This window comes from Euwallacea fornicatus, chromosome 32 (genome assembly GCF_040115645.1).
Source record: "Euwallacea fornicatus isolate EFF26 chromosome 32, ASM4011564v1, whole genome shotgun sequence".
NCBI lineage: Eukaryota > Metazoa > Arthropoda > Insecta > Coleoptera > Curculionidae > Euwallacea > Euwallacea fornicatus.
Genome location: NC_089572.1, coordinates 2,012,947 through 2,033,133, shown reverse-complemented (window position 1 = coordinate 2,033,133; position 20,187 = coordinate 2,012,947). Strand labels below are relative to the sequence as shown.

Here is a 20,187-nt window from a genome sequence, read left to right as displayed (position 1 = left end):
ACGTTTCAGCACACGAGCAAGTTGTCCAATTGCGATTTTTATTGGCCACTTATATCTTCCCCAAGAAATGAACAGGCGAAGAGATTAAAAAAAAACCGCAATTTGTGCATTGCAGGCCTCAAACTGATGGTCTTGAAGGGAGGGAATGGAAAAATTTCTCTTGCGGTCCGCGCAGTGGGCGATAAACATTTTCTCCATCGATTATATGAGGAAATATTGAGGATGGCGCTTATACCCGCCTAGAACAAACCTGAAACATTAGTCAAATATTACGTCACTACTACACTGTGGTCGGTCTACCACTGGCGCAAAAACTGCACTTAGCGACCGCTGGAGGAAAAAGTCGCATTTCAAGTTACGTTAGAATTTCTAGGGAACGACAAGAGCAGTTTTGGCAGTGTAGAGAAGAACCCTTTCATATAACCAGTATATTACAATAATTTACACAGCATAAATAACCCTTTTTTCTGGAAATTGACCCTTAATACCTTGCAAGTTGCCCCAGCGTTTTCTTATTCTCGAGATTGAATTTAAAAATTCAATACCAAGCTGGAGAAACACATATGTCGGCGTGGGCCCGAACTCATTTTCTTTATACGTTTCATCCTATTGGGGTTTACATGAGAACAAATATTAGTCCACCTAGTCAGTGGTCAGATCATCTTGGTCATCCTGGCTGGCGGGGAACTGTCTCTGATTAGCAGACGCCGTCCCATGCACCTTCAGGACAATCGGCATGCACGCTCTCTTAATCTCCTCCTTCTTGGCGACGTACTCCCTCTCGGTGGCCCTTTCCGTGTCCTTCAACCAATCATCCACGTCGTTGCACACCTCGGTGATCTGAGTCTCCTCTGTTCTACCGATCTTGCTGCCGGTTACAGGATCGTGTAGCAGGGCCCTCATTCGATTGACGTAGGACTCCAACTCGTTTCGCGCAGCAACAGCTGCTCTAACCTCCTGATCTTGCTCCTTGAACTTCTCGGCCTCGTCGATCATTTGTTCGATCTGGTCCTTGGTCAGCCGGCCCTTGTCATTGGCGATTGTGATGTTGTTCTGGTTTCCACTGGCCAGCTCTTTGGCGTTTACCGTCAAGATCCCATCCGCGTCAATATCGAAGGTTACCTGTTCGTATTTTGATTTTAGTTTGAGACACTTGGACCTTTGGGTTAAAACCTCGATATGCGGGACTCCTTTCGGAGCCGGAGGTATTCCGGTCAAGTTAAACCTGCCCAGGAGGTTGTTATCCCTAGTCATGCCTCTTTCCCCCTCGAAAACTTTGATGAGCACTCCTGACTGATTATCGGCGAAAGTGGTGAAGATTTGAGTGTGCTTGGCGGGGATGGTGCTGTTTCTTTTGATCAGAGTCGTCATTGTTCCGCCTACAGTTTCTATTCCCAAAGATAACGGCGATACGTCTGAAGCGAACAAAAATTGAAAATCAAAGAGAAAATAGGCCAATTGCCGCGACCTATGAGCAGTAAGTCTTTGACTAAATCGTGAGAATCGCCGGCTAAAATTGCCGCCTGTATTGCGGCTCCGTAGGCCACAGCCTCATCTGGATTGATGGACTTGTTAAGTTTCTTCCCTAGGAACATGGTCTGCAGCAAGGCCTGGATTTTAGGGATTCTCGTGGAGCCTGGAAAACCCGCAATACTTCAAAAATCTTTCAGTTCTCGCCCAGACTCACCTCCAACCAAAACCACCTCGTCGATCTGCTCTTTGTGCAGTTTGGCATCTTTCAGCGCCTTCTCCACTGGGATCAACGTGGAGGAGAAAATGTCTGCGTTGATTTCCTCAAATTTTGCCCTTGTGATTGCGGCATAAAAGTCAATACCATCAGTGATGGAGTCGATTTCGATGGTTGCCTGAGTGGACATAGATAAGCTGCGTTTAGCTCTCTCACAAGCTGTTTGCAGCCTCCTCAAGGTCCTCTTGTCTTCGCCCAAACTTCGTTTGAACTTCCGCTTATACTCTTCTTTGAAGTGTTGCACCATCCTGTTGTCAATATCTTCACCGCCCAAGTGAGTGTCTCCGGCGGTAGCTTGCACCTCAAAGATCCCCTCGGATATCTGCAGGATCGACACGTCGAAGGTGCCCCCTCCGAAATCGAATATCAACACGTATCTTCCTTTATCCCTCTTCTTGTCCAGGCCATAAGCAATGGCGGCTGCAGTGGGTTCGTTAATGATGCGCTGCACATCAAGACCGGCGATGGTGGCTGCATCTTTGGTAGCCTGCCTTTGGGAATCATTGAAGTAAGCTGGTACCGTCACCACAGCTTTCGATATGTTGGTGCCTTTCTTTAGAAAATTAATATCTCTGGTTAGCAAAAATTCAAATTTACCCAAATACGCTTCAGCTATCTCCTTCATCTTGGTGAGGACCATGGCCGAAATTTCTTCAGGAAAGAAACTCTTGGTTTCCCCGTTGTATTTAACCTGGATCTTGGGCTTGCCCTTCTCGTTGGTCACTTCAAAGGGCCAGCTCTGAATATCGTCCTGTACAGAGGGATCATCGAATTTCCTGCCAATTAGCCGCTTGATGCCGTAAACCGTGTTAGCAGCATTCATGGCAACTTGCCCCTTGGCACTGTCCCCGATAAGGCGTTCAGCGTCTAGAAGCCATGTAGCCACCACAATTTGGAAATACACAGTTGGGTACAGTACCTGTGAAAGCCACATAACTAGGGGTCGTACGATTGCCTTCATCATTTGGAATGATATCGACAACGCCGTTTTTAAAGACTCCGACCACGGAGTAGGTGGTACCCAGGTCGATTCCGACAGGCAATGATTTGGGAACATACGCAGCCATGGTTTCAGAACTGGAAATTTAGATTCGCATTATCGAGAACGAATTGTAAATAGTTTGAGTGATGCTGACAGTGCTGACAGATTAAAATTTTGAAGGTACTTTAAACCAGGAAATTAGCGTCAGGTTTTCCCCCTGAATCTTTACATATTATGAAAGGGGAATTATTTCGGGTTTCTTCTCCTCTATATAATTATATATGAAAGGAGATCCTTGTTATAAATAGCCACGGTAAGGTAATCATCACAACGTTCGGTACTATTCTTATCACCATCACCATCACCACCATCATCATCATCATCATCCTCATCATCATCATCATCATCATCATCATCATCATCATCATTATCATCATTATCATCATCACAGTTGTAAGCATTATCTTTATCATCATCACCATTATCCTCATTATCGTCATTCCGCTCAAACCTTCATCCCACTGCAGAGCTTGTCTTCTGTATTAAATTTTCATCATTAAAGTTTTAATTATAATGTTGTAGTAAGACCGTATACTTCACCATACAAATTCAGACTTAAAGCCGCGATCGCATTGAAAGAATCCCGTAGCTTGTTTTCCCATTAATACGGATAAGTCGTGTTCTCACGTCCCCTTCTCCGTGTACGCTATACATTTGAATTCCTCGCAGATTTCATAAATAATAGAAAGTTAGTTTTTCGACTTTTCGCCGAGTCGTATTCCTACGTACTTCTATGTCGTCATTGAGTGCTAAAATTTAATTCAGCCGCGAATCAAAACTTTTTCCAACGGGATAACGGTTTTACTTTCATAGCTGGATGGAAATTTATTATTTCAAACTTATCGTGACGAATTAGCCGTATTCCCACGTGCCGCGACTAAAAAATTTGTTTTAGTCGAGTCAAAAATGGGACTCTCGCAAGGGAGGTCTTGAAGTCGCTCTTCATTAATTATGGCTAAGCCGTGTTCCCACGCACCTCCCGACCGTCTGCAGAGATCTAGGTTTGTGGTCAGGTTTATTCATCATTGATCGGCCCACGATCTGTCACAACTCGCTTATGCATAAACTGCAATTTGTAAAATTCGTTATTCTCAGACTTACAGAGAGTCGCAGCTAACATTAATTTAGAATTAAATACTCGGCGTTCAACAAATTAGGTGTGGATCAGTCGTGTTTCTACGTAATTCCAGATTTCAGGTGGGAAGTGCACGCCAACAGGGACTCACTCTTCATTAAATGTGTTCATAAAGTTCTGCTCCCACGTGACTCCCCATTTTCGAGCTAAAAATGTCACTAATTCACATTACTGGCTTTCACATTATTTGGTGTGGCTACAAATTAAGTAGCTTGATTTTGCCTGATGGGGGCGACTTTTAAGCCCCGTTATCACCAGAGAGAATGGCAAAGTTTCTGCGGCTTTTTGATGGGGATTTCGACTAAAGTTTATAGGGCATTGGGCCCCTAGAGCCTCGTAACCCGCGGGATTTATGTCTGAGCTGGGAAAACAACGAAACAAAATTAATGCCGACCCTCGGTTTGGTATTATCGTCCGTAAAAAGAGGTATGAGATATTTCCACGTATCAAACGCCATTCTCGTCACATCTCCTTCTGAGGTGGGCGCAACAGTTCGAAACTCTTCAATTTCGAAGTTAAACAGCAGCTCGGGGATTCCGAGGACTCCGCCAGGGATAAAATAACATCGAAACTCGGAATAAAGTTGGGAACGCCCGTTTCCTCCGGAGGATTTTTAAAATTGGCTCGGAGATGTCTGCTCCAGTCACAGTTGTTGACCGTTCTGGATTATTTGCTCCGTCAGACCGGATTGAGCTGTGCAGTGCTTCGCAAATATTTCAGTTCAATTTAAGTTATCCAGACGTCTGTCTGGTGGAAATTTGCACGCAAGCTGGCCTTCTCTAATCAGAAGGAAACTGGCTGAGGTGGAGTGATAAATTATTTAACTCTGGCCGGGAAAAAAAGCTTTTTGCCTCTTACATAATGGATGTCGGACAGATCCAGTCTGGCAAAAGGCTTTTTGTCCCTTTGCGCGGCCTTCACTTCCAGATTTATGTGCATGCGAATTAGGTTTCCATTGCCGCGATTCCAAATGACTTTCGGAAAAGGTCAATATTTACGATAGAGCAGTAATACAAAAGATGTATACACAACATGCGCCCTTCGACAATCGACATCGCACAATATGCACGAAATTAACTAAAGTCACGTTTTATAACCTGGTTATCGTCAAAGAGACGCTTTGGGGTTGGCATAGGACTCCAGGCATCTTCCAGAACGATCTCTATTGTTGCCTCACACGAGGCTGGAGAATCAGCTCATCGACGGTAAGCTCAGTTCATGAATAACCCTAAGGCGGCTCTAATTCTCTGTGAGCGTGTTTATTCACTTGACACATTCATTTATGCGCCCTTTCATCGACTTTGCCCTTACTAATGCTAAGTTGAAACGAGGAGCGATTTTTCCCAGACATGAGATCATTTAGTTGGGAACATAACCGCTCGTGACGCGCGTGTCTGTAGTCCGGTCGCGTCGAATGCTTTTAAATGTATTAGTTCGGGCAATTACGGGGTGAAATTTATCAACTTCCTTTCCGACGGATTCTGATCTGACGAATGGTGGTTCCCTTGTTTCTGAGGGGGTTTTCGTCAGTGTTTAATGGTAAACTCGTCCTTATCTGCCCATGTACACAACTGCGCATAAACCCCGTCCCAGATCGAATGCGCCGACTTGCGTTGCGCTCTAAAGTACCGCGCTGAACTCGGCGCAAAGTGGCGCTGACTAGCGCGAAAGGTTTTAAAGAAACAATCGGTTGAGTGCTTAGTTCCAGTTGGCGCGTGCGCACCCTATTTTAATCAAAACTAACGGTGGCTCGACTTAAACCGTACGAACAGGGTACCTAGGTACAACCCCTGTTCAGTACTAACGCGCACAAAAAAAACGTTTTTGTTTGATGCACCGATGCTTTCCAGGTCGCGGTCGCTCTCGCCGCAAAATCGCGCGACTTACCGCGCTTCGACGCAGAATTACAACGCGACATGATGCGCAGGTCAGAACTTAATAGCGCGGCGCAGCGCCGCGCGCTAGGTCTGGAGCCGCCTTAAGACTTCAAAAGAGGATAACTCATTTATGCGCCATATCACGCGTCTTAGCTGCACTAGCGTTGACGCCATTCAGACTTTAACAAGGGAAAGAGGGTGCACCCCATTCCCTTCTCTACTGTTTTCGACTTTGCAATCTTAACACGATCCCCGTCCAATTCAAATGACGAATGAAAATGAAATGGGTCCGGAGCGCGTTCCTCCGGGCATCTGTCATTTCGTCGGGATTCACGGCTCGCATGCGTCGCGCCTGTGGTCCGGGCGCTTCAGGCGGCGCATTTGTCTTTGATCGTATTAGTGCGGGCAATTTTGGGGTGAAATTTAGTAAACTCGTTTTAGGAGGATGTAGAGGTGACGAGCGTCGTGGAATCTATTAACATTTGATTCGTATAACAGTCTGACGTGATATTATATTTGGATGCTTTCAGACGGAGGTCTCAGGTAGACTGGAAAAGCGCTTTTTTCCCTCCTAAACTGTTCGCTAATGATATTAAATGACGCCGATAAAAGAACCTAGACGGAGCGAGTTATTGGCCCTTTTTGCCTTGAAGAATGGATGCGATCGAGCGGCCTCTTAAGGATAATTTACACGTCTTTAAGACCGAGACAGCGATCAACATTTCAGGCTAATTGTTCTTAATATGCAGAGCCAGACGCGATTGAAGGTTCAAAGGCAAACTCGGAGGCGCTTTCATTAGCCGTTACGAGAAAAAGGGCCCCAAGATTAATGATCATGGGCTCGTTGCATACATGCGCCCGGGGAAATTAATAAGTTTCATAACGGGACGTGTTTACAGCGTCGAAATTGCGTTTTAGTTTTGCATATGAATGGAAACTGCAACGGGGGATATGGTCTCTGACGAGATGATTCAATTATTGCTAAGGCAGAAAAACGGTACCCTAAAAATTCCTGGAAATCAACTTTTATCGGACATTGGGGCTAATTTCCCCAGGTGCATGTCTGCGGTACGCCCTAAACGGTTTTCCCGTCTGTTTTTCGGATGGCAAATGGAGTTGGCTCGTAAAACTCCCGACGTCTACATGGACTGACGCAATTTTTCGTCTCCCTTTCATATGGCAGTCCCGGTCCCATCTGGGGCTTCTCGCTTTTGTGCCTCCATTTAGCGTCAATTAGGACGTTTCCAACTTTTTCCTCCTTCGACGTCGGCAATTATGATATTATGTTAATGCCTTAGGTTTTTCAGTTCATCAAGTCAAGCAGTTTAACGTTTTAATTCACTACTCCGGGGCCATTTTCTTACCAGCGCGCGAGAGTGAGAATGAAATTTTTTCATCTTGCAACCGTGATCCTTGCAGTCTCCACCCGATCTCTCGTCTTCCGCGATGCTGGAACCATCAATTTAAATGATCATCAACACAGGGCCTCAATGGCTGCTGCTCGTCGATATAACATTTGATTAATCTCCCGCTGGGTTTTCGGGAGATCTTAATCATCGGTATATGGGCTTGGGGAGTACATTCCTTCGATCGCCATTAGCAGTGGTTTTCTCTCGCATTATCCCCACAGCTTCTGGCCGTAGTCGACGTATTGGTCAGCTAATACGTTCTTAATTTCTGTCTCTCCTAGCTCATCCTCAGGATTTCCCTCTAGTTCTCCTGGGTTAACGAGGTGGAATCACGTCGCATCTCTCTGGATCTACAAAGTGCTCCAAATCCGAAGTGCGGCCATTGCTATAGCTTAGACGGTGCGAGTTACAGGGTCGGCTAAGTCGGAAAAATATTTGTCAAATTCAATACTCTTTTAAGAACTGAAAACAACGTTGCCAAATCACTCCTGGTCTCCAAGTTAGTATGGAAAAATTTGAACTTTATTAAGATGATGTCGGTGATCAGCTTTATTATAAATTAGAAAGTGGGATCTGCAAATGGATGAAAATTTTAAAATGAATCATTACTGATGCCTATTCAGGATATTATTTTTCTTCTTCTCATAATCCATTATACTTTAAAATTTGGACATGCCTTAAATTAGAAATCTATTATTCCTCATTGAATGTTGATTACCCACGGCTTGATTGATAATTTATTAGCTTATGTAACATTGCTGAACAACATAATAATTGCGCTTTTTATTTCGAACTGCAGGAGCGGACTGGCTTAATGAGAAAAAAATAAATATGTCTTTTTTTAAACTAAAAACGTTAAAAACTTATATTATCGGATACCTCGTGGCCAAGAGGTCACTTAGGACTTTGGAAAATCCAGCAATAACACACTGGCCTGTGTTGACAAAAATAAAATTGCTGTTATCTCAAAAACTAAAAGGAGTTTAAAATTTGGAAATTTACTAGTTTCTAAACATATAACTTCTCCCATCAAACATTTTGCTCAAAAAAGGCCCAGTTCTCAATTTACTTAGAAAATTATATTTAGCCAAATTGTAATTCATCCATAAAAACTTGAAAAATAAAAATCATTCGGCAACACTGTTCTCAGTTCTTGGAAGAGTAAGTGTGGCACAATTTTTTAAAATTGAATCGACCCTGTAGCTCTTATCGTTCCATACACAGCAACGCACCAGATTTGGAATATCCTGTATAAGCTGAACATTAGGCCGCGGAGGGTACATTTGATTGGTGAAAGGTGTTGATGCTCCATTGCACCGCATCAGTCAAGCGCTTGTCTTAGTCCGGACTATCTTCACCTCGAGTGAGTCAAGCTAATAGGCCAGGAGATTTCGACAAATTTTTGACTGTGACTCTTCTCAGTATTCCTCCGAAGGAGCTTAACAGTACGCACATTTCAGTTGTGAAAAGGGAGCTGGGGGAGCAGAAAGACTAAGAAAAATCGAAGGGCTTGGTGTTCGCGTTTGTTAAAGTACGGTTTGCAGAGCAAACGAAATGCAATATTCTTTTTCTATATGAAAAAGACGAGTTCGCTCTCGAAACGGTTCCTTTTGGCAGCTAGAACTATCGCACCGTTATGACCTTTTAAAGACACGTGGAGAGAAGTCGCAACCGAAGTTCTGTCGTTATTTGCCGGACTATAACGCTGGAGCGATCACCCGATTGAAAGATTACGAGAGATTAAATTGTTGATTCCTCGAAAGGGGCGCCTGAAAAGTTGACGAAATAACAAAAAAAAAAATCTTGGTGCCTCGCAGATCAATTATTTCTTTGCGGGGAATACGAACAGTAAAAAAAACCAGTTGTTGCGGAATTATAAGGAGATCGGAGGAATCTCGATTATTACAGCTTTTCACTGTTTTTCCACCATCATCGTGATTTTAATGGCAACAGAGGACCTAATGAACTATCCCTTGGCCTCCGGCAATGAAAATCGAAACAATAGAGGAGCACCGCAGCAATAGCGGCTCAAATGAAATATAGTTTGGCTTTATGGCCGTGTAACAAAAAAAGAGGGAAAAGTGCCTCCGTTGTGGTGTTTGTCTCTTTTTTTTTTTTTTTGTTTGCACCTAGTCCCCGAGGTATGTAATCTATGGGGATTTTCAAATCCAATTTCGCTCAGACAAAGCCGACGGATACGCCGTACTGCTGTTTGAAAACGCTTTTTGGGAGCCAGGGCTTATGGAATTCGGATGTTTTCTGAAGGGTTTTCCCTGACGCACTTAAATGGATTTCAAAAAACGCTCCGCGGTTCTTGTAGAGCGATTGGGGACGAGAGTTTTCAGACGTGAGTTCACAAAGACCTTTGTCGCTTTTAGATAAATACGTCTAGACAAGATTCGTACATCGGCAAGATAACGAAACGACGGTTACATTTATGCATATTACTTTTGCGCCCCCGCCGTTCCCCCTCGAACCCCCCCAATTATCGAACCATACATGATCACCTTACAGGAAAAACGCGCTTTCGACAAAGAGCCTCGCCCCTCCACGCTTCCCCCGCCCTCAAACCCGGAACCTCGAGTAAATCATCATGGCGGTCCGCGGCGGACGTCACGACGACGACGGCGACGGCGACGGCGCTCTGGGCGGCTTATCGGGGGCGGCGTCTGCACCCCGGGGGGCGGGCGGGGGCCTCTTCTCGTCTAGACGCTACGTCACGCAGCTCGATCGAACCTGACAGATAGAGTCTGTTCTTTAACACGCGACCTTAGCCTGTACGTATACAAAAAAAAAAAAACTTTAACGCCTAATTAAGATCATCTTCAAAAAAAAGTTGTCTTCATTAACGGAGGAACGGAGGGGGCTTGCAGGAAAATATGAAAAAAAATTAATAAAATAGATCACTTCTCTTCGACAAAAAGTGCTATTTAGTCTTCAACAGATCTAAACCATGCCGCGGAATTAGCGAAAGATACCTCTTCCGCGGGTCCGATACATGACCATTGGAAGGAAGAAAAACGGCCTGGATACGGTCAGCGAGACGAAGAAAAACGGCCGGACTCTGACGCATTCAAGACATCATGGCTACCAAGAACGGGGCTAGCAAAGCATCAGGGATGTAAATGAGACCCTCCCAGGACAGCGCCCATAGACGTGGGAAAGAAAAGGAGCACTCTGGATATGGCCAGCGGGACGTAGATCAACCAAGGATGTCTCAACGGACTCGAACACTTGCGAGGCATCATGAATAATAATGAGAAGTTGACAATCCATGGGGGAATCCGCACAGATTATATAAGATGGAATTGAAATATGCAGTTCTTGTGAATGGAGGATGGCCTATGTTGTAAACAGTAGGGCGCAGGAGAGGAATCCTTGCTCCCCTCCTGGAGAGAGTGCGAAATGAGGGCGTATTAAGCACACCGATTTCGGAGCTTCTCCTACTTGAGGAAGTTTTGAGTTTTGACCGAAATAGTCCACTCTTTTCCATAAAAAAAACCTCGGGGAAGGCGGGCACCTCACATGTGGTGAACAGTGGTGGATTGGGGAGCGAAAAATGCTCAATCTACTGTTGTTGCTGCCGCTCGTGAATACCGAACGATTGTTTCAGATAGTTAATTGGGCACACGTCACGCCACTGCACTTTCTTTCAATCCGGACTACGTCGCTGGAGGCAGTTGATGAACTCCAGAAAAATAGTTGAGAAAGCATTTTCCTCGTTGAAAATTAGCGAATTTTTCCGCCAATTTCTAGCAAACGTCGTCTAGGCTTCAGCCATCAATCTCCCAGAAATAATAAATGACAGTTTAATCTCCCGCAGGGCGATTTTTACTGCCTCAGCGAGATATTAGAAAAAAAAGCATCGATACTGCTCGCTTCATATTAAGAGTCTTTGTCGCCTCGTCTACCACAGCTTAATTGAATTCAGAAATAAACAAGTTTCTTCTATTTTTACGAGATTCATAACCATGTGATTTAACACGCGAATGGAAGCTGTAGAACGAACATTCGTGGCATATTCATAATTTTCATTCCATTAGTGCATTTAGGGCACCTCAAACAGCCCCTAAAGCCCCCACACGTCCTCCTCCTCCTTCTCTCTCGCCATCTTCTTCTCACTCGGCATCACGAGTGATGGATTATTCCGGTGCATTTTTTGTCTCGTCCTGCAAATGCACCATGAGACAGCGGATTCCTGCTGCCTGGAATCGGCCACCTTGTGCTGGACGTATTATCATAGAACATAAGTATAGTCTATTCCAGCACAGAATACCTATCGAACGTGATATCAATGGGTGTAAAATTTCTCGGTCCGGAGAATCGCTTACGAAAAACTCTCACAGATAATTCTCACTTTTCCTCAAATTTCTCATGACACTTCCAATGAGAATGTAGGCGTATGCTCAGTTTTCAGGCCTGTTAAGTTTTGACGCCTCGCCTTGCCAGTTAAAAAACTTTGACTTTTCTGATTTACGAAACTCGTGTCGATGCTTGCGGGACAGAACAATCTGCGCCACTGCTCTGTGACACCCAATCTTCGTTGCAGGAAAACAGAGGTGTGCGATGCTCGAACTACTAAAAAAATTAAAACCGAGATATTAGTAAATATATATGGAGTTTTGAGCATTGTCCCGTAGTTCAGGCCATGTCACCGATGTTCCACTAATTGCTAGCCCGACGATTCCTCATTCTTAGAGCAATTTTCAAATAAATTTTCGTGGAAAAATAGAGGCGGCCAAATGAATTTTATGCGTATCTGTCTTGCGCAGTTCGTCAATTTACCTAGAAATTCATAAGTGAATTTTCAAAGAAATCAGAGAGTGAGTTTCTCAGACGCCCACCACGAATTCGCGTGAATCCGGCATCTCTCGTAAGTGATACCGTTACAATCCGGGATTGTAGCTTTCCATCTCCTGCAAAAGAACACCCTTCCAGGAACACCGTCTGTTTCGTAATTTACATACTGCATAGCCCCGAAAGTAGGCAAAACAGGATCAAAGTTGCACGGAAATTTACCAAAAAAGCCAGCTTGAGACAGCTCCCATCAAGTTTCTGTCGCTCAGGCCTCCTCAGGACTCGCTTCATTTCCTGAGGCTTTGAAGGCCGTTTTGACATCTTTGGCTGTTCGCTTCATTCCTGATTTGATTGATCTTTGGACCCCAACCCAATTCGCGCGTTCTTCATCTGTCATCCACCTTATCCCTTCATGTTCTTATATATGAAAATTTTCAACCATGTCGGCTGCCGCTTCCATTACTGCGTCCCAAAACCTGGACGAGTGCAGCACAATTTCTCCACCATCGTGCCCATCGATTACCTGACCAGATCCTCCGTCTTAAGTTTCTGCCCATGTAAGCAGTTTTACATCTTGCCCAGTCCAGTTCTTCCTATATTGGCGATTTGCGAGAACGGCAAAAGTTGTTCCTCAACTACGAAATGGGCATGAAATTGTATCAAGCCACTGTTTTGCTCGCAAGTGAAATATAATCCCCATTACCGGCTGCCGTAAGACACATCTTAAATAGCTCCTATTGTGCCAGTTTTGCTTTATTACCGCCATTATTGCCGAAGGAAACGCCGCTTAAATTGCAGCCACCGTAATAGTTGTGCATATTTCCAGCCTTGAGCGATGGCATTGCTTTGTTCTGATTTAACACGTTCCATTTGTTATGGATGCAGGTGGAGAAACTGCGATTTAACCCCACCCAGGTACTTAACGAGGCCGATTTATTCCCACCTCCCTTAAAAGCGTCCTCTACTCGCGTCGATTGACCGCCTAATCGTAATTCCACTATTAAGGACGTCTGGTCGCTCTGCAGCAGTAATGAGACCGTACGATCCGAGCAGGAAATTAGACATGAGCTGCGTTATCGACTCATAATGAGGTATATCAAAACACACTACAAGGAGCATCGATAACGAGCCTCGCTCTAGCAGGATTCCTGGTAATCGTGGCAGTCAGACGACTTATACAAGCTCTAAGGGCCATTGCAGGATGCGCCTTTATGAAGGCTTATTTGAATTGCATTATGCTTCAGCACCACTCAGCTTAAACCGAGCACCAGCTTGGCTTTATGCGCGGATAATTTAATTAGTTGGAGTTTGGCATTTTTCCTTTGGGGAAATGTGTCTCTTCTTCGGAAGACCGCAGTTTTTGCATAATACATTGCCGAAGAAGTCGAACGGCAAGGTGTCGAAAAGAGGCAGGGAAATGTCGCCATGTTTAGACTCGTAAGGCCTAACCGTATGGTGAGTGCAAGACTGCACACGGAGTGTGCCCATTAACGAACTTATCCCCGTCTAGTTTCTGTATTTTCGACGTTAGAAAAAAGGTCCAAGCGGGGACTCCCCCCTCACGTTAGAAATGCAACTTAAAAATGGCTTTCGGGGCCCCCTCCCTCGTGAAACATCCCCCCGCATGTGACAACCTTCTTTTAAACGGAACAGCCTGAATTTTTTCATATTTTTGGAATGCTCGTTAAATTTTCAGGTCAGTTCACGCAAGGTGTGTTATCTTTAAAGTTTTCGCTTTTCCAGTTATTTCGAAAAATTCGAAAATTATAAATGAAAAAAAGGAAAGAACGACGATCCCGAAACACCTGTAATACAACTTTTCGTACAGTTTCATTTTGTACTTGTCAAAATGCTCGCAATATCGTTTATTCTCTTAGAGAGGCACAGGACGTGCTTCAGATTTATTTTTAATTCGGTAAATAGCCGAACAGAAGCGTTAGAATGCGTCGCGAGAGATCTCATGATCGTTCTAGACCTAGATTTTTGAATTTTGAACACGCCATCGTTGGAAAAACTGGGAAGGTCCATTTGGAATAAACAAGATATTTTCCAAAAAGAGTAGTTCTTGGCAGACAGGGGTCCTCCTCGGGGGCGGATCCTACCTAACGCAGCCACGGACACACAAGAACGGTCACCCATAGAGTTTTTCCCTATCTACGAAAAATTGGAAAAAAAAAAAAATTATTGACCTTCGAAATCATGAAAATTCGGAAGGGCATTTCGACGATTGCAGAAAACTTTCTACAAATTCGAATATGTCGAAACGTGACTAATTAGCCCCCCCCCCCCCCAGCTTTAAAAGGACCAATTTCGAAAATTCGCCGCGGATAGCCAACAACAGCGATTTCCGCGGTACCTTGCACCTGTCGAAATGATCATATTTTCCCGAATAACTCGAAAATTGTAGATTTTAAAGGTGACGTAAACTGACCTTACAATATAACGATCGATTCATAAATATTAAAAAAAAAAATGGAGGGTTCATTTATCATAAAAAAAAACTTTACGTCACGTGCAGGGGTATGGATCATGTGGACGAGGGCAACGAGGCCGTTTCTAAATTCTACTCATAAAATGACGGCGGATCGCCGTTTGAACTCTTTTTTCCAATGGCAAATTAAAGAAATTCGTTGGGGGTGAAATGTTTATGGGACGCCCTGTATTCCTCGGAAATGGTGCTATAGCGGGCCCTCCATATCGGAAATCCACTCTCCAAATGTCCTAATGGAGGGCAAAACGTTTCCCCCAAAAGGGCCTGGAAATACCGCTCCGTGCAGTGAAAAAATGTAAGTCATTTTGACGTCGAACTTGTTCGATTCCCCAGGCGCCACATTCTCGGCTAGAACATTTCTCTGGCGTCACGTCGATTTAACGTACACCTAATGACCTTTTAGTTTGCAGGATTGTTTGATACGTCGCCTCGACGTGTACTCTGTAAGCTCTCCGATTGAAGTGAATCCAGAGTTTCTATCAAATCTTTGAGTCAAGTACCTCCATTGAGCCCCGTAACTTCGTGCGGTGGATTAAAGCGGAAATGAATGAGTCTAGTTAGAGGCATCGTGTTATTAAATCTCAATAGAAAATGGGCATGAGCCAGACGGCGGGAGCGAAAGCGGGCAGCCCCTTTCATAAAATAATTGCAGGAAATTGCATCCCATGGTTATAAACCTCTCGGGGCCGATGAATAGAATGCATTAGTGCAATTTATCACCGGGAACACTCTCCGGCGGACACTGTCAACACTGGAACAACGTGTCTCTTCAGTTCAGGCTGATTGTGTTTGTCTTTCCAGCGCCTCTCAACTTCGAAGGCAAACAACGGCGCGCCAAAGTTTCAGCTCTGTTTGGACGTAGCTAACTATATTTTAATTCGAGGATGGATTAGCGAGCATATCATAATGGAATTTTAGTCAAAACTTAAGCTGCGCCCCCATCGATCCCCCACAAAGTTTAGTTTTAATCAAGATTAGGCGGTCTTCGACTTGGCGCGGATCATTCCCCCCATTCTACGCCCGTTTGACGAAATTATTCTGCCCCGCAACGCCACCAAGCTAGAATTCTTCTATCTCACAGTTAAACATTCTGGATTCGATTCAATTGTTGAATCGATCGGAGTGGGAGAGGGAAAAAACTTCAAGGGAGCGAAGCTACGGACGCGTCGAGCCGACGAGAACGAATTGCGGGCAAACTACGGCATGTTGATGAAATCCAACATTTTCGATAATTTAAGAGATTAAGCCAAAAATTACTCTTGGAGTTTATGCGTGAAGTAAACGAACCCACTAGTTTTTCGGGCAGAACGACTGTAAAATTGCCTTTTTCACTCGCCTGCAGAAAGTCATTTCGCAGCCGCTCTGTCCCACGCTGCTTGCAGATTGAAGGACCGAGGAGGAGGTGCGTGGAGAAACGAGCGAAGCAACTGGTAAATCCTTGAAGTTGAAACATGAAAAACGTCCATATGACGAGAGGAGTGAAGCAGAACACATCGCAAAAACCTGTTTGTGGAACGGATAAAAGTGTGAAAGGAAATAACCACATCGAAAAACGAGCAAAACTGTAAGTATGTAGAGCCGAACGAAAAAACAGATTAATTAAGTTAAATGCGAAAATCCTTGAGATTGGAACAGAAAAAAACGTAAATGCGGCGGAAAGAGTGAAGCAAAAGATATCGGAAAAACTTGTTTGTGGAATTAATAAAAGTGCGAAAGAGCATGTCGACAAACGAGCAGAACTACGGTCACGTAGAGTCGACAAACGGGAAATATCCGGATAAACTGCGGCCACGTGGCTAAACAAACTAAAAAATGTAGAAGGAGACATTAACAAGGCGAATTCGAATTCTTCTCAAGAAATGCGTGAACTTTCTAATTTTCGTGACACCTGAAGCTTCATTTGCCGCTTTGATCATTTCGGGGAAACCCGTCAGACCCTCAAAGAGTGCAAAAAGCGTTGTCGCACGCTGGATGGTTTCAACCTCGAAGGTCGTGCCTTGATTTTTTAAAATTTTGAAAAAATCCCCTTGCGCACGCCCCTGGAGCTGTACTTGTAAATTCAAGAATTTGTTTATTTCCAAAAACCCTTGGTAGTGTGGAGAGCCAAGGGAAAAATATCGAAAAAACTCGTTTGTGGAATCGTTAAAAATGCGGAAGCGTATCAAAAACCGAACGAAACAACGGTCACGTAGAGTCGACATGACGGCAATCTCCAGGTCTACTACGGGCACGTAGCTAAACAAACTTCGAAATATGGAAGGAGAAATTAGCCAGGCAAAAGCAAATTGTCGGCTTAAGAAAAATGGAAATGGGCAGAAAAACGTGAACGTTCTCATTTACATGACTTATGCGGGAACATTATGGGGAATGGCAGGGGAGAAGGAAAAGAGACTTCTTGCCGTCGCCCATCTCTACTGCCAACAATGCATTATTTCAAGAACGGTGAAAGTGCCCATCAGCCACAATGCCACCTGTATAAGGTTGACGCAAAGCGGCATCAACTCGGGAAACAAAATGGCCGTCTAAAAGATACATCATCCCAACTTGGGTGTACATTTTCCATTGTGCGAGTTGTGCTTTATTGCCGTTTAAATTGTAGCCGCCATAATAGTTGTGCATATTTCCAACCATGAGCGATAGCATTGCTTTGTTTTGATTTAAGTCAGACTATTTGTCCCGGATGCAGGTGGAAACTGTGACCGAACTTTGCCCCGTGCAATAACATCGGCAATTTGTTTGGGACTTAAAAGCGCCGCCACTCTTGCGACTTATCGTCGATAAGAGGGGAATTTCAGGCACGCAAGAAGCCTGAAGCTTGCAACACTGTAAGCAGATTGTTGCAGCATCATTTCGAGACAATGGCGATCTATTCAGTGTTTTTTTCTGGTTACATTGATTGACCGCCGCTATCTGCTGTTAAGGACGTCTGGTTCTTCAACATACAAAAAGAGTGTCCGGTAGACATGGGCGAAGTTATCGAAAAATGTGGGAAATTCGGAGCTGCCGTATACAGAGCTTTGTGCGCGCCACTGGTTATCGCATCTGCACGGACGGGAACGCCTCTCCATATCGTTCTGTTATTTGCACTGATTGTCATTGCCTGTCACACGCCTGTTCGCATTGAACCGGTCGATTCAAACGTCAAATATCCAAGACATTTGAATCGCCCGTCTGTCACGAATGTTTTGAATATTTGACGTATGAATTTATCAGAACGACCGTTTGCGCTGCATCCGAGAAACATGTATTTCGATGGATTTTCATTACTGTTTTTGCAGAAAAAACCCAGGGAGATTCACAGGAAACGTGAAGAAACCCAAAAGATCCTCGTTGGAAGACAATAAAGTCGCATTACGAAAGACTCTCTAATAATTTCCGGACATATTCTGACAAAATCCGAAAGCACATCGTTAAATAAACGACCAAACCCTAAGGAGCAATATCCACGCACACGTAGAGTTCATTCTGACAAGTTCTGACGTCCAAATGTCATATTACCGTAGAACGTTGAGGCAACCGAACGGGTCTCGTGAAGTATCGCAGGGTAATCGTTCGTTTTCGGCGATTGTTTTAGTTTTTTCTTTAATGGGATTTTGTTTACTTTCAAATCGGTCGCAGAAAATACTCCAAAAAGATTTTGGTAGTTCGGCGAATCGAATCGGAATTCCCTTGAGTATAAAAATTTGCACACAATTCAATGTAAGCAGCAGAGACGTGGTAAGAGCGCGTCCGGAAAGACGGGATTCCGGGAGAGGAGATCCCGAAGTGGCAACCCGGGACGTCCCTTTCCAGTGCGACGTCCGCGCCGAGACGGCCCGAGTGACGTTCGGCGTTCCGTCTGGTGCACGCCGACGACCCCCGATGCGGGATTTGCGTCCCGCGGTCCCGGCCAACAAACGGAGCCGCCGACTAGTTCGTGGCGGCCATCAGATCGGCACGGAACCGCGTCGAAACTCAACCGGCACCAATCAGCCATCCGTACTATGACGGGCGGACGAAAGCAGACCAGAATCCAAACGGCCCTTGAGTGAAATGGCCATCCAGACGGCCGGATCTGAAGCGCATTGATCGGCGAGCGCATCGGGATATGGACAATATTGAAGGAGCTGGCCAGTGCGGCGGCGGGGACTACTCAGCTACGCGCTCTTTTTCGAACCTCGTTGTTTCATTATGATTATTATTGTTGATGTGTTGATGATGCTGATGGTGTCTTATCAGTGAGATAGAGCGAAAGAACTCACAATCAGCCAGACAGACAGATAAGAAATAATGTACGTAGCTTTGTCTTTGTTTACTGTCATTCCTCCGCTGCCTCCAGGCACAGGAACCAGAACGCAATTATTGTTGAAAAGAAGGTTCACGAATTCGGCCCTTTCTGACGATTAGCATAACCCTGCGTTTATCGACATGTCGTCGCGACATGATGATGATGATGATGTCGAGCTTTGGCGCGCGGTTATTTTTGACACGTCCCGATATATTTGCGGAATACTTTTGGTAGAAATTAGCACAAGAGTTCCGTGCATCAACCAGGTACCCATAGACACGCGCGCTTTCTGAGACACACAAAAACACCATTACCCGTCATTACTAACGATTATCTAATATGGTAATCGAGAGTTCGACACCTTTACCCAACAGTTGAATTCCGAAACCGTTCTTAGCCTTAGAAACACCATTGCGAGTCGATGAATGTATTCTCGACAACACACAGATCTATAGGATCACTCATTATTCATGTGAGAGAAGGATAAGGTGCCTCGTAACAACGTTCGAAAAAAGCTCATGCGAACATGAGCCAGGAAATGATCCATTTTCCGGTTGCAGGATGCCTGAAACATAAGTATTTTCGACGCATTTCGTGCACAGTTTCTGAGATGACCCATAGAGCTGAGGACCTTTTCTCATATGACTGTGAGCATTCCACTTTACATATATTCATATTAGATGCCTTTGTCGCTTCAACTCGTTATCACCCTGTATAAAAAATGGTATGCCGCGGCCTCAAGTTGGGTACATCGCACTTCGAAACCTCACAGTTCCTCAATGTTTCATGTCTTTTTCATTTTCGATACAATTTCTCCATTTTGGAATTTTGACCTCTGTTTGTTCTCCTCAAAGAGACTTTCGCAGTTGTTGAAACTCCAGTGAGATTCACTTTTGCTGAACATATCAGAATGTTTCTGAACGTTTTCAAGCATTTTTTTCAAGATGCAGCTGGCTTTTCAGCAGAACTTATCAGAACGTATTTGGTTATTAGCATGAGTACATTTCTTGTCCTCCGTAATGGTAAGTGCACGTCGATCATCATTTTCCATGAATATTTTCTTAAAATTAGGCTTCACCACGACATCTTTTACAGTTTCCTTGGATTTTCCTACCTTTTTTCTTTTAAACGAAGGATTAGGTTTCATTACACTCTCTGAGGAGCCTTCCTATTTTATTTCTTCAGGAGATAGTAGAATTTAGGTACCTGATCTGGAATTATTTGAAAATTCCCTAGGGATTGGCCTTTCGTTCTACTTCCTTTGGAAACGTTTTGGGTTTCCAAACGTTCTCTAAGGATTCCTGTAGCCTTAGCCTCACATAAATTCTCTCAATTTTTATCTCGATTTTCATGCAATTTCTCACGTTTTTTTCACACTTCATACAATCGTTGCGTTTCCACATTGGCATCTAGTTTAGTGGT

The 20,187-nt window shown here is 44.3% G+C and overlaps 2 protein-coding genes across 4 annotated transcripts in view; one reads left to right on the top strand and one right to left on the bottom strand.

Moving 5' to 3' along the window:
• Positions 1-288: 288 nt before the first annotated feature.
• LOC136348302 (heat shock cognate 71 kDa protein-like) overlaps positions 289-20,187 on the bottom strand; it is a 78,474-nt gene continuing 58,575 nt past the window's right edge. For both annotated transcript variants that reach the window (XM_066299046.1, XM_066299045.1), the window contains 6 exons: positions 2,667-2,824; positions 2,345-2,614; positions 1,688-2,296; positions 1,469-1,636; positions 1,174-1,415; positions 289-1,122 (listed from right to left, as the gene is read on the bottom strand). In XM_066299046.1, the coding sequence (XP_066155143.1) occupies positions 643-1,122; positions 1,174-1,415; positions 1,469-1,636; positions 1,688-2,296; positions 2,345-2,614; positions 2,667-2,814 (1,917 nt within the window). In that variant the 5' untranslated portion in view covers positions 2,815-2,824 and the 3' untranslated portion in view covers positions 289-642. The remainder of the gene's footprint in view (positions 1,123-1,173; positions 1,416-1,468; positions 1,637-1,687; positions 2,297-2,344; positions 2,615-2,666; positions 2,825-20,187) is intronic.
• LOC136348308 (uncharacterized) overlaps positions 18,392-20,187 on the top strand; it is an 86,272-nt gene continuing 84,476 nt past the window's right edge. Inside the window, exon 1 of one of the 2 annotated variants that reach the window (XM_066299056.1) lies at positions 18,392-18,769. The gene's annotated coding sequence lies outside the window, so the exon portion shown is untranslated. The remainder of the gene's footprint in view (positions 18,770-20,187) is intronic. The other variant, XM_066299059.1, reaches the window with a different exon arrangement.